Below are 24,451 nucleotides of genomic sequence, written 5' to 3'. Positions count from 1 at the left end.
GGTGGTCTGCGATTTATCTTATTTTAAGGTAAATTATTAATGATTTTAACGTTATATCCTATCTTATATATCAGCAGGATAACTGTGAGCAATCTGGGAGAATAATTTGTTGAATATAAATTGTAAATATGAGTGAAAAGTGTCTAAAGACGCCAGTTTAAATTGTCGATTGGAGATATTGAGAGGAAAATACTGGTTAAGCCAGTCGTAATTTAACGCTAAATTCATATTATTACGTATAAAATATCTTATGTAAATACTAGTTTAGATCATTATAAACAATATTTCCCCCCATTAGAATATATTTTATAAGAAATAAGGAAGCTTAAGCCTTTGTAGAAGGACGGACAAAGCCTTTACGTACATTTGCGGTATGTACCCATGTTTTTCGTGCTATAAATCCCTACTCCCGTATTTAATAAAACGTATATACGGTTAGATTGCTCTCCCGAATGAACACCAATGTAATCACTTCATGGTCTTCTGGTAAAAGTATAGAATACAATTAACAGTTTTGGTAAAGTTTTACTGTATTACAGATTCTCATTTCGGGTAGTTTGTAGCGCTACGGCCAAGCGTCCTAATTTGCTTATTATCGCTCCGACTGTTATCTTGTATAGAATAAAAACATTTGGAAATGGTCTATGGATCTTAAATATGTTGTGTAAGGGGGGGTCCGGGGGGGCGCAGCCCCCCTGGGTAAGGACACGGCTATTAACACAGATTAGGTGGGTTTTTTAAGTTAGCTTCTCCCGCCAAAATCGTTTTTAGAACGACGGCCACAGTTCAGAATATTCCCGTTTTCTACGGGATCTGGCCGTCACCCTACAAACGCTCCCGAATTTCAACCGCAAACCATCAGTACAAACAATTCGACTAACTTCAAGTAGCCGAACTTGTTGCTGTTATTACGGATGAAATGAAGGTCAAATTTGGTCAAATCACGTTATTTACTACAGGAAAACATATATTTTCTGTTCAAATGTTTAAATATACGTAATGTCTTTTATCATATATATTTTGTTAAAATGTTTAGATATAATGACTTGTTAAAATTCCGTGTCACTTCACTCACGTATGTACTGCGAACGATAACATTAGCAACGTTATCAATGATACACAGCATTACCAACGTTATGGTGGCATTGCTAACATTAGCAATGCTACGGTAATATTATCATGTGTATTTTAAAGAATGTTTCCGTATACCCTTCACACAATATATAAAAAGGTACAAAAAGGGTACAGAACCTAACAAACCCACCTAACCTAACCTAGAAGTTCCCAGGTCACAAACCCAATATAATGTCGTTTGTTATATATATCATTTGTTCCATAACTGGAATACAAACCACGCTGTTTAAGATCAGATCAAATCAGATTCAGGTTGAGGCTTTGCCTTTGCAACGGCGCCTCTGTGTCGTTTAGTTTTGTGTGTTCCTTATTTTCAATATTAAACTTACCCGATAATCATGTAGCTGTCAACTCCGTTGCCCGACAGAATTCTATGGAGGGATACGCCAGCTATCACAATACTAGAAGGGGGTGTACTTACCAGCGCCACCTGTGGCCAGGTACTCAAGTACTTCTTGTTGACACCTCCTCAATTATTCCTCTGTCGTGCTTCCGGCAAGACGTTCTGGGATACGCTTATGTTCTTGGAGTATTTTCACGACTTTGGTGAAGTATTTCTCTTTGATTTCGGCTGTCGCTTTACTGGAAACTTCTATATTAGCTTAGTTAGCTTTTGGAATTAATTTGATTAATTATGGTGACGAAGAGAGTATGAACTCTCTTTCACCTTTAAATGGCCGACCCTTCCCTTAGACGGAAGTGTTGGTGTCTAAGAGAGTATAGACTCTCTTTCTTAATTTTGCTTAACAAAAGTTATAGATTTATTTTATATCTCTCCGCCTCTTATAGGCCTATTCGATTAACTTCCTTTTATTATAAACTTATTAAAATTAATTTTTATATTTGTTTATATTCGACCTTCCTAATAGTAGGCGGTCTTTTCTTGGTACCGAAGTTAATTAACATTGAGCCCGTCATTTTGGTTTTACCTGTTAACATATTATGCTATTTTAATGTCTTTGAAAGAATTTCTTTGATAGTCTCGTACTGTTTTCAAAGTTGAACTAACGTTTTGTTTTGTCTCTGCAGTTGTTGACGTTCAGAACGTTCAACTTGCGCTCTATCGTTACGATAGAGAAAGAATTTTCACGGTTTCACGTTGCAGTAAGAGTAACCGTGTCTAGCGTTTTGTTCATTCTTTCTTAACTTAATGGTTTTAATCCTAATAAAGGAACTTTTCTTTTTGGGAAATATTTCAGTTTTTTCCTTTAACAATAATATGTTTTAACGATATATATGATTGGGCTCTTCTCTCAGGTTCTAAGTCAAGAGAGAGAGAGAGAGAGAGAGATAGAGACGGAGGGAGAAAGAGGAGGATAAACGTTTCATTCAAGCGAGTAACGTTGTTATCGTTTTTGCTCTTCTCCCTAGTCTCTTTAGGGGAAGAAGGTAAACGTTTCTAGAGTGATCTAGTGTTTAGTCTCTTTCCAGCCACTGAATTATTTATCTTTCATTAGATTTTTCTGTTACATTGTAATTCTGTTTTCGCAATTACTAACTTTTGAGAAAGGATAGAATTGCGTGTTTCAGGTACAAACCACTTAAAGTTTCGAGTTCAGTGAAATAAGTGCAAACAGAAAATCAAAGTGATAAGTGATTAGCGCAAAGTGTGTCAGTGTTGTGCGTGAGGGTACTTCTGTGCGCGCCAGTCGTCCTCCCAGTCCGGGACCTCTTGCAAGCTCCCAAGCCCAGGGGAGAAGCAATGTCGAAGGGCAGAAGGGTTCAGCAGGCCTTGATCGGCGCACAGAAGTATCCTCGGTGGTTGTGGGCGTGTCTTACCGAGACCGTCACTCCCACCCGCAGACGATTGAGCCCTTATTTTGCTCGTCTGCAGAAGAAATTTAGGGGAGAAAACGCTGGTCTCAGGTCTCAAGACCTCTTAAACGTAAAGTCCAGACCTATGCCAGACGTACGAAGTTAGAGTTCAACAACCCGGATGCAGTCATTGGGTTAGCTCTGACTCTCCTCAGTCATCAGTTGAATGCACTCCGCCTAAGAGGAGTAAGGTTCTGCCACAACAGAGCTCGACTGTTAAGGCTTTACCTCAGCCTACTGTAGTTTCTGCCGACCCCAAGTGGACTCTACTACAGTCCATGCAAGCACAGCTTTCGGACTTGATGCGTGAGTGTCGGGCTGAGAGTGTTGCGCCTCCGCCTCCGCCTACACTCCCTCCGCCTGCGCTCGCTCCGCCTGATCGCAGTACCACCTGCCAGGCGTACGATGTTGAGCCACGTTCTGAGTTTGCTGTTCCCAGTGGTGTTCAGCCTCCGCCTTCCTTAAGGCAACCTTTACAATGGGATCAGGAGGATTATACCTCTCTTCCTCCGCCTCCACTTGCTGCTCCACCAGTGATGCAACTCTTGGTTGAGGTACAACAACCTCTCCCGTCCATGAGTCAGTCTCCTCAGCTCTCGCTGCAGCGAGCTCAACCCTCCACAAGGCAAGCACCACAACACCTTAGCCTTGCGCCTCAGGAGCCTCAGCTTGCGAGACATTTACCTTGTTCTGCGCAGCCTCTACCTCATCGCGCTCCGCTCACACCACAGTAACTGGAACTTGCTACTCCGCTTCCGCCAACCGCTCAGCAAGCGCAACCCTTGGGTTCAACCACTCATGCTAGGAGTCAGCCTCCTCCACCCATGCGCCTTCCTTCTGCTTGTCTTTTATTCAGCCTTTGCAGACTGAGCCTCAGGTGTTCCCTCAACAGAGTCTTGAAGAGGAAACCACAACTATTGTTGTTCCAGCTCGTTCTGACTCTGCTGTTCAGCATACCTTACCTCCATTTTCAAACCTTATGATAATGGAGGTTATTTGTATTACTTATAAAAATATATTTGTATTCCTTGCAATATATTTTTAACAATATCGCAAAATATGGCAAAAATATGAATCATGAGTTATGAATGTAAGGTAAATATTATGTTGATATTAAAACCCCATGCAAGCATGCATAAAGCACTCTAGCACTGGTCATGGAATTTCTGAGAAATGTTAAACGCCATGCACACGCTCTGCTTACCTTACAGCATGCTCTACATACAGCATGCTCTGCTTACTACATGCTCTGCATACAGCATGCTCTGCATTCAGCATGCTCTGCATACAACATGCTCTACATTCAGCATGCTCTGCATTTAGCATGCTCTGCATACAACATGCTCTGCATACAGCATGCTCTGCATTCAGCATGCTCTGCATACAACATGCTCTACATACAGCATGCTCTGCATACAGCATACTCTGCATACAGCATACTCTGCATACCTTACCGCATGCTTCTCAGTCACACATCTTTGGTTGTTGCCAACTCACTAGACTGTCAAGCAGTTTCATAACGTTGCCTTCTAGTCTGCTGCTTTTGCACCAGTGAACCCTCACTGAGAGAACTTAGCTTTTCTAGGATATGGTCCCTGTAGATGAGAAAGTTCTTTTCTCCCTCCTTCTGATATTCCCTTGAGGACTCTGTCATTTGGAGGGAGCCTTTAGCTGCATAGCCTCTTATGGACTTTTATTTAAGCATAACATGCTTCCAGGGAAGGTAATGGTTCCACTTCAGTCGCTAATCCCGTCTGTTACCACACCTGCTCCCATAGACCTTGAGCTGTGTTGCAAGACATGCAGTCCAAGCTTAGTCCTTGTTAGAGGATTTTTTGTTTACGGAGTCAATGTGTCACGGGGAAGACGTTCAACAACCAACAGAAGTGACTTGTTGTGACGCAGTGCGGCAACCTCAGCAACCCGATAAGGAGTTGTCTGTACGACCCAGACAGTCTAGACAGATTCGGGTTGTCACTGTACTTCCTCGCTTGCCCATGATTGACAGTTCACAGACTGTGCAGCAGTACCATGATCTTGTGTCCGGCTCCGTCAGACGACTGGCTTTTAAGAGCTCCCACAAGTCGTCGCTGTCTGGAGATTTTCAAATGGACTATGGATCTGACCAAGGAACTGGGCCTCCTGGTCAATTTTGAGGAGTCTCAGCTCGTCCCATCCCAGACCATTGTCTCCTTGGGTATGGATCTTCAGAGTCGAGCTTTTCGAACTTTTCCGTCGGCCCCAAGGATCTTCCAAGCCCTAGAATGCATCCAGAGCATGCTGAGAAGGAACCGATGCTCAGTCAGGTAGTGGATGAGTCTAACAGGGACACTTTCATCGCTGGCCCTGTTCATCGTGTTAGGGAGACTCCACCTCCCCCCCCTTCAGTATCATCTAGCTGCTCACTGGATAAAGGACATGACGCTAGAGACGGTCTCAGTTCCTGTTTCCGAAGAGAGGAGGTCTTCTCTCGCGTGGTGTAAGAACAGCTTTCTTCTCAAGGAAGTCTATTTGGCTGTTCAGAAACACGACCGCCGTCTCCTCTCGGACGCATCAGACACGGGCTGGGGTGCGACTTTGGACGGACAAGAATGCTCGGGAACATGGAATCAGGAGCAAGGGACACTTCACATCAATTGCAAGGAGTTGTTGGCGGTTATTCTGGCCTTGATAAACTTCAAGTCCCTCCAGCTTAACAAAGTGGTGGAGGTGGACTCTGCAACACCACAGCCCTGGCTTACATCTTCAAGCAGGGAGGGACTCTTTCGTGGAAGTTGTTCTAGATCGCAAGGGACCTACTCATCTGGTCTAAAGATCGAAAGCTAACTGGTAACGAGGTTCATTCAGGGCGGTATGAATGTCATGGCAGATCACCTCAGACGGAAGGGTCAGGTCATCCCCACAGAGTGGACCCTTCTCAAGAATGTTTGCAGCAGACTTTGGGCCCTGTGGGGTCAGCCAACCATAGATCTGTTCACTACCTCGATAACCTAGAGACTCCTGTTGTATTGTTCTCCGATTCCAGACCCAGCAGCAGTTCACGTGGATGCTTTTCTGCTGGATTGGTTCCATCTCGACCTGTATGCATTCCCGCCGTTCAAGATTGTCAACAGGGTACTTCAGAAGTTCTCCTCTCACAAAGGGACACGGCTGACGTTGGTTGGCTCCGCTCTGGCCCGCGAGAGAATGGTTCTTAGAGGTACTGCAATGGCTGGTCGACATTCCCAGGACTCTTCCTCTAGGAGTGAACCTTCTAAGTCTACCTCACGTAAAGAAGGTACACCCAATCCTCCACGCTCTTCGTCTGACTGCCTTCAGACTTTCGAAAGACTCTCAAGAGCTAGGGGCTTTTCGAAGGAGGCAGCCAGAGCGATTGCCAAAGCAAGGAGAACATCCACTCTCAGAATCTATCAGTCTATAGGGGAAGTCTTCCGTAGCTGGTACAAGACCAATGCAGTTTCCTCAACCAGTACCACTGTAACCCAGATTGCTGACTTCCTGTTATATCTAAGGAAAGTAAGATCCCTTTCAGCTCCTACGATCAAGGGTTACAGAAGTATGTTGGCAGCGGTTTTCCGCCACAGAGGCTTGGATCTTTCCACCAACAAAGATCTACAGGACCTCCCTAGGTCTTTTGAGACCTCAAAGGAACGTCGGTTGTCCACTCCAGGCTGGAATCTAGACGTGGTCCTAAGGTTCCTTATGTTATCAAGATTTGAACCTCTCCAATCAGCCTCTTTTTAGGACCTCACATTAAAAACTCTTTTCCTCGTGTGCTTGACAACAGCTAAAAGAGTAAGTGAGATCCACGCCTTCAGCAGGATCATTGTTTTCACATCTGAAACGGCTACATGTTCCTTGCAGCTCGGTTTTTGCTAAACGAGCTTCCTTCACGTCCTTGGCCTAAGTCGTTCGAGATCCCAAGCCTGTCCAACTTGGTGGGGAATGATCTGAAGAGAGTACTTTGCCCAGTTAGAGCTCTTAGGTACTATCTAAAAAGGTCTTAACCTTTACAAGGACAATCAGAAGCCTTATAGTGTGCTATCAAGAAACCTTCTTTTCCAAGTTCTAAGAACTCAGTTTCTTACTATTCAGGCTTCTGATTAGAGAAACACATTCTCATCTGAAGGAAGAAGACCTTGCTTTGCTGAAGGTAAGGACACATGAAGTGGGAGCTGTGGCTACTTCAGTGGCCTTCAAACAGAGCCATTCTCTGCAGAGTGTTATGGATGCAACCTATTGGAGAAGCAAGTCAGTGTTCGCATCATTCTATCTCAAAGATGTCCAGTCTCTTTACGAGTACTGCTACACCTTGGGACCATTCGTAGCAACGAATGCAGTAGTAGGCGAGGGCTCAGCCACTACATTCCCATAATCCCATAACCTTTTAACCTTTCTCTTGAATACTTTTTATGGGTTGTACGGTCGGCTAAGAAGCCTTCCACATCCTTGTTGATTTGGCGGGTGGTCAATTCTTTCTTGAGAAGCGCCGAGGTTAAAGGTTGTGATGAGGTCCTTTAGTATGGGTTGCAGCCCTGTATACTTTAGCACCTTTGAGTTGATTCAGCCTCCCAAGAGGAACGCTGCGCTCAGTAAGGAAGACGATCTTATTAAAGGCAGAGTAACGGTTCAAGTCGACTTCCTTACCAGGTACTTATTATTTCATTGTTATTGTGGATAACTGATTATATGAAATACGGGATACTTAGCTATCCTTTAATCTTGTACACTGGTTTTCACCCACCCCCCTGGGTGTGAATCAGCTACATGATTATCGGGTAAGTTTAATATTGAAAAATGTTATTTTTATTAGTAAAATAAATTTTTGAATATACTTACCCGATAATCATGATTTAATCGACCCTCCCTTCCTCCCCATAGAGAACCAGTGGACCGAGGAATAATTGAGGAGGTGTCAACAAGAAGTACTTGAGTACCTGGCCACAGGTGGCGCTGGTAAGTACACCCCCTTCTAGTATTGTGATAGCTGGCGTATCCCTCCATAGAATTCTGTCGGGCAACGGAGTTGACAGCTACATGATTATCGGGTAAGTATATTCAAAAATTTATTTTACTAATAAAAATAACATTTTTCACTATTTTTTCTCTTTTCATCCGCATTTGTTGTAGTACTCTTTTCTTATTTTCAATATTTTCTTCACAAAAAAGGAATTTTCCAACTGTTTGTGCACTATCTTCTTCGTATGGTTGTTGGAGCTCAATTGCTTTTTATTCTTATATCACTAAACTGTGGACAATATAACATTAAGTGGTTAGCATTTTCTTCTACATCACAGAATACACAGTTTATATTTCCATCTTGGTGTCTGTTTTTTATATTCAAGCCCAGTGAGTTTGTCCTTGCTCTGAATAATAAAATTGACGAAAATGTGTTGTCATACACTTCTTCCTCCTTGATTTCACTTTTCCAGTTTTTATACAAAATTAGACTCTCCTTGCACTCCATTTCACTCTTCCATTTGCTTGTGTCCCATTCTTTTGTTCTCTTCTTTATGTCCTCTTTCGTACATCTCTTGACTTCTATCATCGCCAACCCACATTCCTCAGCATACTTCTTCACATGCATCCACCACTTCCTCTCTTTTTCTTCCATATCATTGACTATTGCTGTAAGTAGGTCCTTTTCTCCCTTAGAAATGCTATTAAGGTACCTCAGCTTTCCATCTATTACCGTTGTTTTCATAGCAGATGCCCCTAAATCCCCTCTCAAGGCTACAATTGCTGTATTCTTTACGCCCCCTAACATCCTTCTATACACTCCATTCTCTATTCTTTGCAACTTTTCTATTTCCGTTAAGTTAATTACGTTTGTTCCATATAATATAAAAGGTAGTGCTACACTTTTCCAGTATGCTTTCCCTATCATTATCTTATTACAACTTTTTTCTATGTAAGATTACCTAGCTTTTGCGCCTTAACTATCATTTCACTTTTCTGAACATATTCCTACTATCATCCACCTTGATACCTAGGTATTTAATATTGCTTACTACTCTTATTCCCTCTATATTATCTGGTTTCTCCTACATATTATATATAAGTACGCTACTTTTGTCTAAACCACACTGCTTTCCTATATCTATCACTTTCCTTATGTTCAATTCAGCATCCTCTATATTCTCAGCAAGCATTAGGACATCATCAGCAAAAAATAATACTACTAGCTTTATAATATCATTTTTAAAACCATTACCTTCCTTTTCTACTTGTTTTATAATCTGATAAGTAATTAATTTGAATAATGTTGTAGAGCCAGTACAGCCTTGCTTTATTCCACTACTCACTTAGGTTAGGGAAAGGTCGTTACAATGCGTCGTCCGCTGAAGCCACGGCCAAGTTAATCGGTCGTAAAATTTCCTCCAAGCATTGTTTCCTGCCTGACTATAATAACACCCGTTGGGCGGCGGGCTGATTGGCTATCAGCTGGTGGCGCAAGCTTGAACAGTTATCAATGTTATGACTTATGTTTTCGCTAATTCCAACAATGTAATTTTTAACCTCTTATTGAGATTGTCATTTCATTGTGACACGTCCTGAAATTATGTCGAATACTAATTTGTTATATATACAACCAAAGGTTAGGTTAGCCAACATCTAGTTAAAGATATTTTGGTAGATAAAGCCAGTGTCAAACAAACCAACCGAACTAACCCTTTTGTGAGCCGCGTGATTTCAAATTTTTAATACCCCCCCTACATGACCCGAGATTGACCTGGAGTCGACCCTTTCCAACTCTAACCGCCGTAATGGATAGACGTGTTGCGCATAGTTACTCTTTGAGCGATGTTGTTGAGTTTATCACTCATATTGATCAAATTGATTCGTTGAAGACAATAAGGTATTTACACCTACGAGACTTTACTCGATTTGTCCCAAATTTTTTCATTATTTATTTCGAAAAGGGCTCTTAGGTGATTTTAGGGGTCCATGTGAGAAGTGTAAGATTAGTGGCGCAAGAACCCGAGGATTTTGGTTTTAGCGACATCGAATATTAACCCTTTCGCCCCCAAAGGTCGTACCGGTACATTCTTGCAAAACACTGTTATTTACATGTTTTTGATAACTTTATGAGAAACTTCAGGCATTTTCCAAAAGAATGAGACCAACCTGACCTCTCTATGACAAAAATTAAGGCTGTTAGAGCAATTTGAAAAAAAATGTAGCAAAATGTGCTCAAAATTTAACCTTATGGTGGGGGTAAAACAGTTAAGGTAAGCCTGAGTAACTTTTTTACTATGACAATGTGGTTAAGATATAATTTTGGGTGCTGCCCATACCTTTTTTTTTGTGTAGGAGAGAGACGTACGAAGTAGGGGTAGTGACCTGGGAACTACTAGGTTAGGTTAGGTTGGGTTTGTGGGATTCGTATGTTAGCGACAGTGTTTGGGGGGTCGCAGGGGGCGTTAGCCCTCCGGTTAGGTCACGAGGAAGGTAAGGATATGGTTTGTAGGCCAGGTTAGGAGGGGAGTTTTGGGTTAGTTGTCCATTTTTCTCGCACGTTTCCGACATCCATAACCAGAGTGGTCCTAGTATGTAGTTGTTGGGACAAGCATTTACAAAACTAGTGACTTTAACATTATTTCATTCCGTGATTATTCCCGTGAAAAAGAGTTGATTTCGGACTATTTTTTACTCGATTTTCGGCTGGTCCAAGGGCTGTCCCCATAAATTACAAAGGCTCTGGCATGGCTAGGTGGTGTTCTCTGCAAGCAGGGGTTTCCTGTCCATTGTTATACAAAGGCTCCAGTGTATGGTATGCGGAACTAACACCAATTATTCACGTATAGTCAGTCCTCTGTCATTGTTGGGGCTTTGGTAACATAAACCTTTGCGAAGAGCGAAAAATCACGTAATATTTAGCTCCAGGATGAGTCTACACGTAAACCGCTAAAATAGCTGACCACTGTCTATGCTCGGTCGACTAACACCGTGAAGTAACTGTAATACATTGTTTTCACATGGTTTCTATCATGGTATTTTAGTTCATATCAATTTGTTTATTACAATGCATGGACACTACTTTACTGTTATGGCAAGATGACTCAATTCGTACAAGGCAAGACAACTCGATGCCTAAGCGGCATTCCTACAAAGCAAGATGACTTAACTCCTAAGCGGCTTTCCTACAAGTCTCAATGACTCGATGCTTATACTGCTTTCCTACATGACAAGACAACTCAACGTTTAAGCGGCTTTCCTACAAAGCACAACGACTCAACACCTACGTGGCTTTCCTACAAGGCAAGACAAATCAACGCCTAAGCAGCATTCCTACAAGGCAAGATGACTCAATGCCTAAGCGTCTTTCCTACAAGGCAAGACAAATCAACGCCTATGCGGCTTTCCTACAAGGCAAGACGACTCAACGCCTAAGCGGCTTCATCACACGGCAAGGCAACTCAACGCCTAAGCGGCTTCATCACACGGCAAGATAACTCAACGCCTAAGAGGCTTTCCTAGAAGACAAGGCAACTCAACGCCTAAGCAGCTTTATTACAAGGCAAGAAAACTTGACGCCTAAGCGGCTTCTATAAGGCAAGGCAACTCAACGCTAAGCGGCTTTTCTGTAGGGCAAGACAAGTCAACGCCTAGGCGGTTATTCTACAAGGCAAGATGATGTAACGCCTAATAGTCTTTGCTACAAGGCACAACGACTCAACGCCTGTGTGGCTTTTCTTCAAGGCAAGATGACTCGACGCTTAAGGAGCTTTCCTACATAGCAAGATGACTCAATGCCTTAGCGGCTTTACTACAAGGCAGGACGACTCAACGCCCAAGTCTTCGCCACTTCACCCTACATATAAGTAACAAGAAAACCCTTGTTTTTTATGTAACAATACCCACCGATAGTGCAATAAAGACAGTACAGTATTACTTTATTGTATGTACAGTAATATCACTACAGTACAGCTTGATTAGCAAAGGTGGGACAGCACATCTCATAAGTGGTTAGTGTCTACGGCAGGTTGACTCACAACCCTACCATCTTGTTACCTAATACATGGCTTGTATCTTAGTACAGTATGGTATTTTGTATACACTACATTAATTAACCAAAACAAATTAATAAAATATATGGGAATATGTATCGTAACCTCAACTTTAACATAAGGTATCATGCGGTGCCCGATCAAGGCCCCCATGAATCTAATTGTGAAATACCTGTACAGAGATGTATCTTAATTTTGGAGCTTATGATGGAAAGTGGTCCTAGTAGTATTTTTGACTTTTAAGATGAGCAACAAAAGCCATTTATACATACAGTATAGTTGGCAGTGTGTTAAAGATTTGTTTTCCAAAGTAGAGACAATAAAAGTGGGTCATATCGGTGATTGACGATAACTTCAATGAAGGTCAAATAACCATCACCAACAGCAACATTGTTAATGAATGTTCTAATTCAAGAACTATATAACCTTTTAAACTGTAGTGTACCAGTTTTGCCCCCTTTAAAGGTTAACAGCCCCCTTGCCAAATGGGCCCGCTCTTCTACAAAAGACCTCTAATTTGACCTGACGGAATGTGCCTACCTCATCTGATCTGGTGTTGGATGCCCTCCCTACCTAACCTAACTTAACTCGGAGCACTGTAAATTAGAAAATGTAACATTCCTTAATCTTAAACTATTTGGATATTAGTATCTCCCAGCTCGGATCCTGCGGAGTTTTTGACCAGGCACGGTGAACCTAACCTACTATATAGTGCCCTAAATCTTAACTTTTTTATCAGTATCCATAAAGGACAAATTCATCTTTACCCTGAGACTAGTTTCCCCCTGAGGTCTCCTGTTACTGATATCCAAAGGTAGGGCATTGTAAGGGGTTGCCTTTTTTATGTTGAAATACATATGAAAACCCTAATTTCCAATTTAGAATAACTCATGTAGATATAGTTTTTAGAGAGGATGTCCAGTATATATGGTATTTTTGACACTTAGAATGGTATAAATGAAGTGTCGTTAGGTCAACTCGACAGAGATGTCACATAGAGCATTCACAGTAGGTTCTTTGGTCTCACATAACGTAAGGGGAATTATTAGAGACGATGATAAAACATGGAAAACGTTTAGCGGGATGTACCAGAAATGTTTTGAAACGAAATTGAGTTATAAATTTCAAAGTCCCATACAGTATTCCATTGTTTTCTGATAGTTTTTATTGCATTCTTTGATAATGCAGTGATGTTCAATTGAAAAGGGATTTTGACAAAGGAAAAATCTATTTCTGGGGAGATACCTGTGACGCCCTGTGAAAAGGGACCTTACCCAAGATCTCCAGCTCGTTCCGGCGCTCTTGCACGCACTAGCCTACATGTTAGCTGTAATTACCCAGAGGCTCCAGCACATATATACTTTTTGCTCCGGCGCACTACGGAGTAGTTTAAATCTCACCAGTTTAGTAATTACAATGGGGCTCCGGCCCCTTTTTTAGTACGAACCTTACATCCACACCATATTCCTCCCAAACTCTCTATAATTTTCATGTTATTTTAGAGTCTCCGGGAGCGTCTTAATTTATTCAACCTTTTTATTACAGAAAGTCCGTTGTGCCGTCGAGGGTTGCTCCGCCTCCTTTACGGATCCGATAGGCCACGATGTCTGCCGATCCCACGCCCACGGTGCGATCTCCTTCATCTGTGAACCGGGCCAGGCCCCCTATATGGTCTGGTTCCCGGAGGCTTGCACCTTGTGCTACGACCTCTCAACGGTCTTGCTTAATGATGATGTAAGATTTCTCTATTTCTACTGTTTCTTCTATGATTATAATATTGAATTTCAATTCAGTGTTCTATTATCAAATTTTGAGATGTATCTTACTGTTTTATATTTGGAAATACGTTAATTTTTTCCTTAGTTCTATTGTATTTTACCACTTCCAGGCTGATGAGGATGCTCTCCGCGCCGCCAAATCCAGCCTCCGGCCCTGGGTGTCAGGGTTTGGAAGAAACGCCCCCACCGGCTGCCCTTATCTCCTTGATGGTGACATGGCCTCCCATCTTTTTCCAGGCTCCTCCTCAGCGGCGGTACCTTCAGCCCTAGCCGCTCCCATGATTGAAGCTATCAGGGCGGCTATCCCTCTGGAAGAAGATAACCAGCTCTCAGGAGACGTCTCCGCCCTGGATATCAACGTCGAACCAATGGACGAGCAGGTTAGTGGTGTTGAGTTGGCAGATCCCTTTCTCTCACCTACTCCTTCCTCTTCCTCATCTTTCCTCGGCTTTGATATACTTTTGTACCATACAATAAATGAGCAGTAGTCCCCAATTTCATAGTTAAAGTCCAAGGGTTGTCATAGAAAGAAATCCTCTGCGGTTGGCTGAAATATTCGAGTACTGTATGTTACTAGATAATATATACTCTATATCTGTTTATAAATATACTGTAAAAGTAACTTGTACCTTATGTTTAATTTAAGAATAAGAAGGAGAAAACCCTGCGTTGTGGCCTAAATATTGAATGAAATAGGATAATTAACCCTTTTACCCCCGGGGTATTTGGAAATTTCCAACCCTTAACCCCCCAGGGGTTATTTTTTTCCTAGCACATTTTGCAGTATATTTTTTTAAATTGCTCTAACAGCCTTAATTTTTGTCATAGAGAGGTCAGGTTGGTCTCATTCTCTTGGAAAATGCCTGAATTTTCTAAAAAAAATTATCAAAAAATATGAAAAACAAATTTTTATAGCATTTTTTTTTGCAAGGACGTATCGGTACGTCCATGGGGGTAAAGGGATGGCTTTTGTGAAACGTACCAGTACGTCCTTTGGGGGTAAAAGGGTTAATTTATTTTGGCCAAGAGTGATGTCACATATACAAACAAAAAACTTGTTTGTTGTCCTTGCTTTGTCACAAATTATATATACAGTGAAATGTAAAATTCACAAGTGTAGTAAGTTGTATTTGTATAAAGTAATGCACAGTACTTGCCTGCTAATTTATTTCTATTTTGATCCATATTTCCATGTTGAAAATTACCGGTTACAGTGTAGGTTCCATTTCTTTTTCCCGTAAATAAATTTGATTTGGTAAATGTGAAGGAGGTTGGTCGGGTGGCTTTTTTGAGCCGTCAGAGCAGTCCAACAAGGTGCATATCTGCTTGTCCAGTACTGTGATACGGTCTCCTTTCATTTTTTGAGAAGAGTTACATTTATTCTTTTGTATTGTCTTTTTAATAGTTTGGGAAATGGCCCTAATGAGTGGTAAATGAATGATCATGTTTAGTAATACTATAGTCTATTATACATACATACCTATACCAAGGCACTTCACCAATTTTGGGAGTAGACAACATCAAACAAATGAAAAAAAGGGGACCTTTCCTCTCTACATTCCTCCCAGCCTGACAAGGGACTCAACCGAGTTCGACTGGTACTGCTTGGGTGCTACAGCCCACCCTCCCCCGTTATCCACCACAGATGAAGCTTTACAACGCTGAATCCCCTACTACTGCTACCGTCGCGGTCATCCAAGGCAGGGCCTACCGGAACTGTGTCACAGTCGCTCGCCATTCATTCCTATTTCTAGCACGCTCTCTTGCCTCTCTCCCATCTATCCTCCTATCACCCAAAGCTTTCTTCACTCCATCCATCCACCCAAACCTTGGCCTTTTTCTTGTACTTCTCCCATCTTCCTCTATTATACATCATAAATTCTGTTGCATATTTGATAATGAACTTTCTTGACAACAGTTTCCTTGTCAGTGAGTGTTTGATAGCCTTGTTTTAGTTGTTGTCACTGACTGTATTCTGGTAATGAGGGTGAGAATATTTCTATTTTGAAGGAGAATAGGCAGACTTCATGATTTAATAGATTTTGGTACCAGTCACAAAATCAAGAATGATGGATACACTGACTATAAAAGACAAAACATGAAAAATTAGCATATGATGATAAAGCATAATTCAAAATGCCAAAGTTATTTGGAAGAATGAATACTTTTGTATTTGGGATGGAAATCAAAAAGACAACAAATTAGGGTTATGGACAAACAGATCTTGATAAATTGCGCACTAAGTTGGTGGTTAGGATACAGGTAGGCAATCTGCCATCATTTTTGAGGGAATACTAAGTGTGATGCACTACAGAATATGCTAGTTGATATCAACAAACTTTTGTATCATATCATTATTTGAAAGTATGGTAATCATGAATGATAGTGAGGAAACTACATTATACAACTATGCTTTACAAACTAACCTACTGATTATCATGATGAAGGTGGACTGATGCAAATACAGTATTTGGAGAAACGGGAAGCCTATCATCTTTGGAAAGGCAACAGATCAGATTTGACTTGGAATAACTCTAATTATCTATGATCTGTTGCTTAGAGAGTGTGGTGTCATGAAGCTGTGTGCAAGTCAGAATTTTGTAAAATTACGTCTTAGGTTAAGCCTAACCTGAATCTCATGCCTATGATTTTCAGCTACAAAAGTCAACAAATAGTCAGGTTTCAAATGAAATAGATATCAAGTTATTACAAATGATTGTTTGCTTACTGTATTAACCCTTTTACCCCCAAAGGACGTACTGGTACGTTTCACAAAACTCATCCATTTACCCCCAAGGACGTACCGGTACGTCCTTGCAAAAAACTGGTATTTGTGCATATTTTTGATAATTTTTTGAGAAACTTCAGGCATTTTCCAAGAGAATGAGACCAACCTGACCTCTCTATGATGAAAATTAAGGCTGTTAGAACAATTTAAAATAAATATACTGCAAAATGTGCTTGAAAAAAAATTATCCCTGGGGGTTAAGGGTTGGAAATTTCCAAATAGCCTGGGGGTAAAAGGGTTAAATGATATGTTTTATTTCAGCATTTCTTTATCTTATCTTGTGTTTGTATGACGAATGTTTTGTAAGCTGAGTACCTTCTGTATAGATAATCACTTGAAATAATTATTTGTCATGTGTGTTGTCAATATAAATTATTTTTATTCATAAATTCATTTTTATCCACCACTCATGGAGCTTGTCAGACTGGGAGGAACGTAAGAGAGGAAAGGTCCCCTTTTTTCATTTGTTTGATGTGGGCTACCCTCCAAAATTGGGGGAAGTGTCTTGGTATATGTTTGTATGTATTCATAAAAATTTTTCTTTTCAGTCAGAAATGTACGAAAGCGAGCTAACTGCCATGACCCTCGTTCGCGACGATTCCCGCCTTGTGGTGGGATCCGGCGAAGGGGTCATGTTCATCTTCAAGTGGGGAGACTTCCGTTTTCACATCGATCGGTATGCCGGCCATCCCGGACAGATTAACTGTCTCGTTCCAATCGGCGACTGGATGTTGGTAACGCGATGCAAAGATGGAAACATCGGGTAATGATCTGCAGTTTGAGTTTTTTTCCGGTGTACGTACGATCGTCAGTAATTAACGTGTCGAATGCGTACTGTATTTATTTCATTGTGTTTCTCTGTGAGAGAGGCAAGAGAGCGTGCTAGAAATAGGAATGAATGGCGAGCGATTGTGACGCAGTTCCGGTAGGCCCTGCTGCTTCCTCCGGTGCCTTAGATGACCGCGGAGGTAGCAGCAGTAGGGGACTCAGCAGTATGAAGCTTCATCTGTGGTGGAAATGTGGGAGGGTGGGCTGTGGCACCCTAGCAGTACCAGCTGAACTCGGCTGAGTCCCTGGTTAGGCTGGAGGAACGTAGAGAGTAGAGGTCCCCTTTTTTGTTTTGTTTCTTGTTGATGTTGGCTACCCCCCAAAATTGGGGGAAGTGCCTTTGGTATATGTATGTATGTATGTGTTTCTCTGTACCCCTGTAGTGTAACTAATGCTACAAGTAAGTTGGACATTCTTGGTATTAAAGGGTATCGTTGCTGAATCCATAAGCCAGCAAAATGAGGCCGTCAGTGTAAAAAAACATTGGGTTATTAAATATTAATAACAGAATTTAAAAATTTTCCAGTTTCCTGAAAACCCCAGGCTGTTAATCTTTTCTTCAGTTTTGAAGTTCTCAGTAACCCTTTTCTTGATACTATGAGGATGGACATGTATTTGAACTTTAGTTGACTGTGGAAATAAAAAATGTCATTATTAAAATTCTGATTATTTCCATGAATCTCCACTGATGTTTATATTGTTGACTACCACACGCTGTAGGTGGTGGGACTCAATTCAAGGAAAGGGAAGGATAATTTTAAGCACAAGTAAGGCTTAGGTTACTTGTCTAGAATATTTTGATAAACCATTCAAACTATGGTTTGGAATACAGAGTTCCAGGTTGTTTACTAAAGTAAATAAGAATAAATTACTGTAGTGTAGATTGGTTTTAAGTTAATGTCTTGTATATACCTATTTAATACGTCTTTATGCTGCTAGGATCTTTCCAAAGAAAAATGTCCTTAAAAAAAATCAGTATGTGCTACACTCCTAATATTTACATTCACTCGCAAGCATTGATTTTTGGATCTAATTCCTTGTGCACTTCTGTGATTAAATTTTAACAAGGAATGTCTAAGCCTTTTTGGATAGCAAGCGATTATGGACCCTCAGCTCCCAGAACACAGTAGGGACACTACATCAGTTTAAAGGTTTAAAGGTTTAAACCTTTCATGTAAATTGGCACCGATAATTTTTCAATCCAGTGTATTTAGACTTTAAGTAGATGGTTAAGAGCACTCATAACTCATCTTGCAACTTTAAGATGTAATAGCTTATCTTATAAGAAAAAAATTTGAATTATGAAACCTCTTTATGTCTATGAATATGGAAATACAGATTATTTTGTTAAGATTATGTTTATAAGTTTAATTTCATTGGAGTAAATTCTTGGGACATAAGATGACTTTTAATTGTAAACTTGTTTGATTTTTCTCCCCTCAGAGCTGTGCACCTCAATGCTCATAGATTTGTCGGCATTGTTGGGCAGCACAAGAGATTCGGTGTTGAGAATATATAGGTCTCCCATCTTTTTGGCTTCCTGTGCCATGGATGACGTGATACAATTTTGGAACATTAGTTACCTGTATGATGTCGAAGTGGATGGTACATTGAAGGTAACGATAATTTTTTAAGCAATCATCATAGTTTCAGATATCTGTCTGTTTTAAGTTTGGCAAACTGTCCTAAAATATGGCTGTTTGTCTTCTGAAATGAGTTTTGTTCTGGCGTAGATACAAACCCTCCGACAAATTTGTTAATATTACTCTAAAATTTGGCTACATAACATCTTGAGATTTGGCTATTTATCATTCCAAAATAGATTCATATATATGCATATATATGTATGTACTGTATGTATATATTTGAAGTATATATATATACATACGTGTCCATTCTAGAAGTATGAAACTACTGTACTTCTTACATAGGTTCTTTTGGAGGTACATGCTGACCAGTTATAAGAAGAGAAACGCTTTCCGTAATGATATGTCTTCATTTCTATAAGAGAGAGAGAGAGAGAGAGAGAGAGAGAGAGAGAGAGTTGGTATTTCCTACTGAAATCTGGCTATCTATCTGAAAATATGGATGTATATCTTTCTCCCTTTTAACGCAAAGGGCCTCGGTTGGATTTTGCCAGTCGTCTCTATCTTGAGCTTTTAATCTATACTTCTCCTTTCATCATCTCCTACTTCACATTTCATAACCCTCAGCCAAGTAGGCCTGGGTCTTCCAACTCTTCAAACTTGTATCTCATAGTAATTCTAATTGTTCATCAAAAGGGTTAACACTACACAGTATTCTAGAAATTTCATTCCAGGTATTACTAGATTGTGGAATGAACTTTCTAATCTGGCAGGTGATTCTGTGAACTTCAGAAGTTCAAACTTACAGCGAAGATTTTTATGAGGAAGAGATTAACAAGTTTTTCTTCAGAGTTTATAAATGACAGATATATTTTAACGTTGCTACTGATTTTAAGAAAATATTTCTTATTCATTACTTCTCATATATAGTTTATTTCCTTATTTCCTTTCCTTCTTGTTATTTTCCCTGTTGAAGCCCTTGGGCTTGCAGCATTCTGCTTTTCCAACTGTGGTTGTAGCTTTGCTAGAAATGATAATAATAACTGAAGGGTTTTTCCCCAGTTGCATTTGGGTACTGAAGGGTCTCACAAGCCTCAGCACTGGACTATATAAACTAAATTCATAAATCCAATCTAATCCTGAGAAGAGATGTTTCAGAGAATCTCTATTATCGTGGTGTGTGCGCCACTTGTAAGTGGTATCCCTCTGGGTGACGTGATTTAATAAAAAAATCAATTCATCCTTTCTCAAACCTCATTGCCAACTCTATAAGTAGGTTCTCTAGCTCTCCATTTATTATTAGGAAGTGTTCTTCATTAATTCTTTTACCACCTGTCTATTATAAAGTCTGAATGCCAGTCTTACGTTTTAGTAATCTGAATGTCCACTTACATTATTACTGTTGTAAATCTTCTCGCCATACTTTTCTCCAGTTATTTTTAGGAAGTGTTCTTCATTAATTCTCTTACCAGCTGTGTATTGTAAAGTCTGAATGCCAGTCTTACGTTTTAGTAATCTGAAAGTCCACTTACATTATTTCTGTAGTGTCTTCTCGCCACACTTGTACTATAAACATAGCAAGGGAACTAGTAAAATCAAGCTGAAATTCTGTCATAGAACAGTCTTCTCTTGCCTTTTCGTATTTCCCATGTTCATATGAAGGTTACTAGGGCTCTTGCATACATTTTTGGGAGAACAAAAGTTCAAACTTGAAGCAAATCTTTTTATTTTGAACAGGATGACATAAGTTGTTTTTTTTATAGTTTATATATGAAATATCTTTTTAAATGTTGTTACTGTTTTTAAGATATTTTATTTCAATTGTTCATTATTTCTCAGGTTGTTTGTTTATTTGTTTCCTTTCCTCACTGGGGTATTTTTCCCTGTTGGACCCCTTGGCTTATAGCATCTTGCTTTTCCAACTAGGGTTGTAGCCTAGCTAGTAATAATAATGATAATAATAATAATAATGATAATAATAACAATAATAATAACTGGCATCTGCCTGGTGTTTGCCAGTCGGGGGTTCAAGTCCCGCTTGGACTCGTTAGTGTCATTAGTGTCTGCGATCTTACCATCCTTGTGAGCTAAGGTTGGGGGGGTTTGGGGAGCCTATAGGTTTATCTGCTGAGTCATCAGCAGCCACTGCCTGGCCCTCCCTGGTCTTAGCTTGGGTGGAGAGGAGGCTTGGGCGCTGATTATACTACATATGGTCAGTCTCTAGGGCATTGTCACTGTCCCTTGCCTCAGCTATCCATGAGTGACCTTTAAACCTTGTGGTTCAAAGTAACTTTTACTTTGAATGTAGAGGCTTCCATATCCTAAGTGCTGGTGTACCTTTGTTGTCATGTCTTTTGGTACATACATACATACATATACCAAGGCACTTCCCCCAATTTTGGGGGTTAGCCGACATCAACAATGAAACAAAACGAAAAGGGGACCTCTACTCTCTACGTTCCTCCAGCCTAACCAGGGACTCAGCCAAGTTCAGCTGGTACTGCTAGGGTGCCACAGCCCAACCTCCCACATTATCCACCACAGATGAAGCTTCATAATGCCGAATCCCCTACTGCTGCTACCTCCGCGGTCATCTAAGGCACCGGAGGAAGCAGCAGGGCCTACCGGAACTGCGTCACAATCGCTCGCCATTCATTCCTATTTCTAGCACGCTCTCTTGCCTCTCTCACATCTATCCTCCTATCACCCAGAGCTTTCTTCACACCATCCATCCACCCAAACCTTGGCCTTCCTCTTGTACTTCTCCCATCAACTCTTGCATTCATCACCTTCTTTAGCAGACAGCCATTTTCCATTCTCTCAACATGGCCAAACCAACTCAACACATTCATATCCACCAGTATTTTTCCATGGTCAAATATATATACTGTATATATATATATATATATATATATATATATATATATATATATATATATATATATATATATATTTCTCTAGTACTTACAATATACAATATGTCATATAAAAATTATTGGAGGATTATGGCCTTAGGATTCGAATATTGCAATCCTGGATGCTTTTTTACATGATTATTATTATTATTATTACTAGCCAAGCTACAACCCTAATTGGAAAAGCAAGAGGCTATAAGCCCAAGGGCTCCAATAGGGAAAAATAGCCCTGTGAGGAAAGGAAATAAGGAAATAAATAGATGATAACAAATTAACAGTAAATCATTCTAAAAACTGTAACAACGTCATAATAGATATGTCATATATAAACTATATAAAGACTCATGTCTGCCTGGTCAACATAAAAACATTTGCTCCAACTTTGAACTTTTGAAGTTTGAATAGTTTAACATTTGGGAATATAAAGAGCTTGATTTATAGAATTATGGTGGGTTTGTAATACAGTTTTTTTTGGATTGGCAGCCATGAGTTAATATTTTATTAAGACTTGTTTCAAAATTTTGATAATTCCTTCCATGCTATAAATAGTATTGTTGTTTTGGTAATTTTATACTTCACAGAACTACGTTCGAAACTTGACGTTAGGGAATCATTAACCCTTTTACCCAAGGCTCTTTGGAAATTTCCAACCCTTAACCCCCAAGGGGTTATTTTTCCTCCAGCACATTTTGTAGTATATTTTTTTTAAATTGCTCTAACAGCCTTAATTTTTGTCTTAGAGAGGTCAGGTTGGTCTCATTCTCTTGGAAAATGCCTTAATTTTCTCAAAAAATTATCAAAAATATTCAAAAAAAATTGTTATAGCATTTTTTTGCAAGGACGTACCGGTACGTCCATGGGGGTAAAGGGATGAGTTTTGTGAAATGTACCAGTACGTCCTTTGGGGGTAAAAGGGAGATATTACGTGTCGAGTTGAATTTGTAAGCATTTCATGCCATTGTTTTTTTCAGGGCCACAAGAAGCATGACAAGGGATTCAACCTTGAATCCTCAAAATGGCGGAACCGCTTCGATTTCTTTTCGGATATCCCCGAAGATGGAATCCGATGATGAAGGGGGCCCAGTTGCGGGGCCAAGCCACACTACAGATTAATATTTCCGGGCCTTTATATTAAACTAACGACATATAGGTACAGTCTAAAGGTAATTTACAAAATATATCTTCTGTTAAAAGAATAAAGAATTTAGAGTTTGTATACTGTAGTGTACTTTCAAAGTCCTCTTAAACCAAATAGTTTTGAAACCCATTAATTTTATTATTTGTGTTCAATTTCTTAACCTTTTTACCCCCAGGCTCTTTGGAAATTTCCAACCCTTAACCCCCAAGGGGTTATTTTTTTCCCCAGCACATTTTGCAGTATATATTTTTTAAATTGTTCTAACAGCCTTAATTTTTGTCATAGAGAGGTCAGGTTGGTCTCATTCTCTTAGAAAATGCCTGAATTTTCTCAAAAAATTATCAAAAATATGAAAGAAAAATTTTATAGCATTTTTTTGAAAGGACGTACCGGTACTGTACGTCCATGGGGGTAAAGGGATGAGTTTTGTGAAACGTACCAGTACGTCCTTTGGGGGTAAAAGGGTTAACAGTTACGTGTCGAGTTGAATTTGTAAGCATTTCATGCCATTGTTTTTTTCAGGGCCAAAAGAGGCACGACAAGGGATTCAACCTTGAATCCTCAAAACGGCGGAACCGCTGCGATTTCTTTTCGGATGTCCCCGAAAAGATGGAATCTGATGATGAAGGGGGCCCAGTTGCGGGGCCAAGCCACAGATTAATATTTCTGGTCCTTTATATTAAACTAACGACATATAGGTACAGTCTAAAGGTAATTTACAAAATATATCTTCTGTTAAAAGAATAAAGAATTTAGAGTTTGTATAGTGTACTTGTAAAGTCCTCTAACATCACTCGGGACGAGAACCGTCATCAGTAAACTACTTGGGCGATCATTACGTCTTAACTGCAATATATTTTCCATAGCATTTGATGTTCAGTTGCTGATCGTTTATGGGAAAATTTCAGCGGTTTTCATAAAGTTGGACCAGCCTTCTATTTATGAAACATTCCAATCAAAGTTGGAGCCTTTGTTGTAATTTTTTTCTTATCATAAAAATACTATTTATTGATTTACATTCTTTTCATAATTATTCTATCACCAATATACAGATGTGAACTTAGTGTTTGACAAAATTATAAATCAAAATCAATATAATTAATAATCACTTAAGAAAAATGATAAAATATACAATAAGTATCTGAGTTCTAAAGGTCTTTCATGAGATTGCATTCAAATTTTTCTTTATTCCTGAGTTTATCTTTGGGAAAGTTAACTCTTAAAATGCATTCTTTGCAGAGGATGTGATTCCTTTTTTTTTTTTCAAGTTATTGTGGATCCATCATAATCAAGATCCCTCCGTACATTCTCCAAGCAATATTAGGTTTGTTATGGACTCTCCTGTTGATTTCAGCCAAAGCAAATCACTTGGTTGTAAGGTTTATAAAATTGCGGGTGGAGTAAATGGAAATATTGTGTCAGCATTTTACATGTATATACAGTATTTCAGTCTTCGTG

General features: G+C 40.0%; 1 protein-coding gene across 4 annotated transcripts in view; it reads left to right on the top strand.

The window, feature by feature from the left end:
- The window catches only part of LOC137635807 (WD repeat-containing protein 55 homolog), a 24,008-nt gene extending 255 nt beyond the window's left edge, over positions 1 to 23,753 (top strand). The window contains exons 1-8 of one of the 4 annotated variants that reach the window (XM_068368239.1): positions 1 to 28; positions 13,506 to 13,694; positions 13,849 to 14,118; positions 17,075 to 17,289; positions 18,798 to 18,864; positions 18,939 to 18,959; positions 22,827 to 23,018; positions 23,516 to 23,753. The exon at positions 1 to 28 is cut by the window's left edge and continues 72 nt beyond it. In XM_068368239.1, coding sequence (XP_068224340.1) covers positions 13,629 to 13,694; positions 13,849 to 14,118; positions 17,075 to 17,289; positions 18,798 to 18,864; positions 18,939 to 18,959; positions 22,827 to 22,925 — 738 coding nt within the window. In that variant the 5' untranslated portion in view covers positions 1 to 28; positions 13,506 to 13,628 and the 3' untranslated portion in view covers positions 22,926 to 23,018; positions 23,516 to 23,753. Of the gene's footprint in view, positions 29 to 13,505; positions 13,695 to 13,848; positions 14,119 to 17,074; positions 17,290 to 18,797; positions 18,865 to 18,938; positions 18,971 to 22,826; positions 23,019 to 23,515 lie in introns of those variants that run through there. The other 3 variants (XM_068368240.1, XM_068368238.1, XM_068368241.1) reach the window with 3 other exon arrangements.
- Positions 23,754 to 24,451: the final 698 nt, after the last annotated feature.

This window comes from Palaemon carinicauda, unplaced genomic scaffold (assembly GCF_036898095.1).
Source record: "Palaemon carinicauda isolate YSFRI2023 unplaced genomic scaffold, ASM3689809v2 scaffold178, whole genome shotgun sequence".
NCBI lineage: Eukaryota > Metazoa > Arthropoda > Malacostraca > Decapoda > Palaemonidae > Palaemon > Palaemon carinicauda.
Note: the sequence above shows the minus strand (reverse complement) of the source record. Positions and strands in the feature narration are given on the sequence as shown.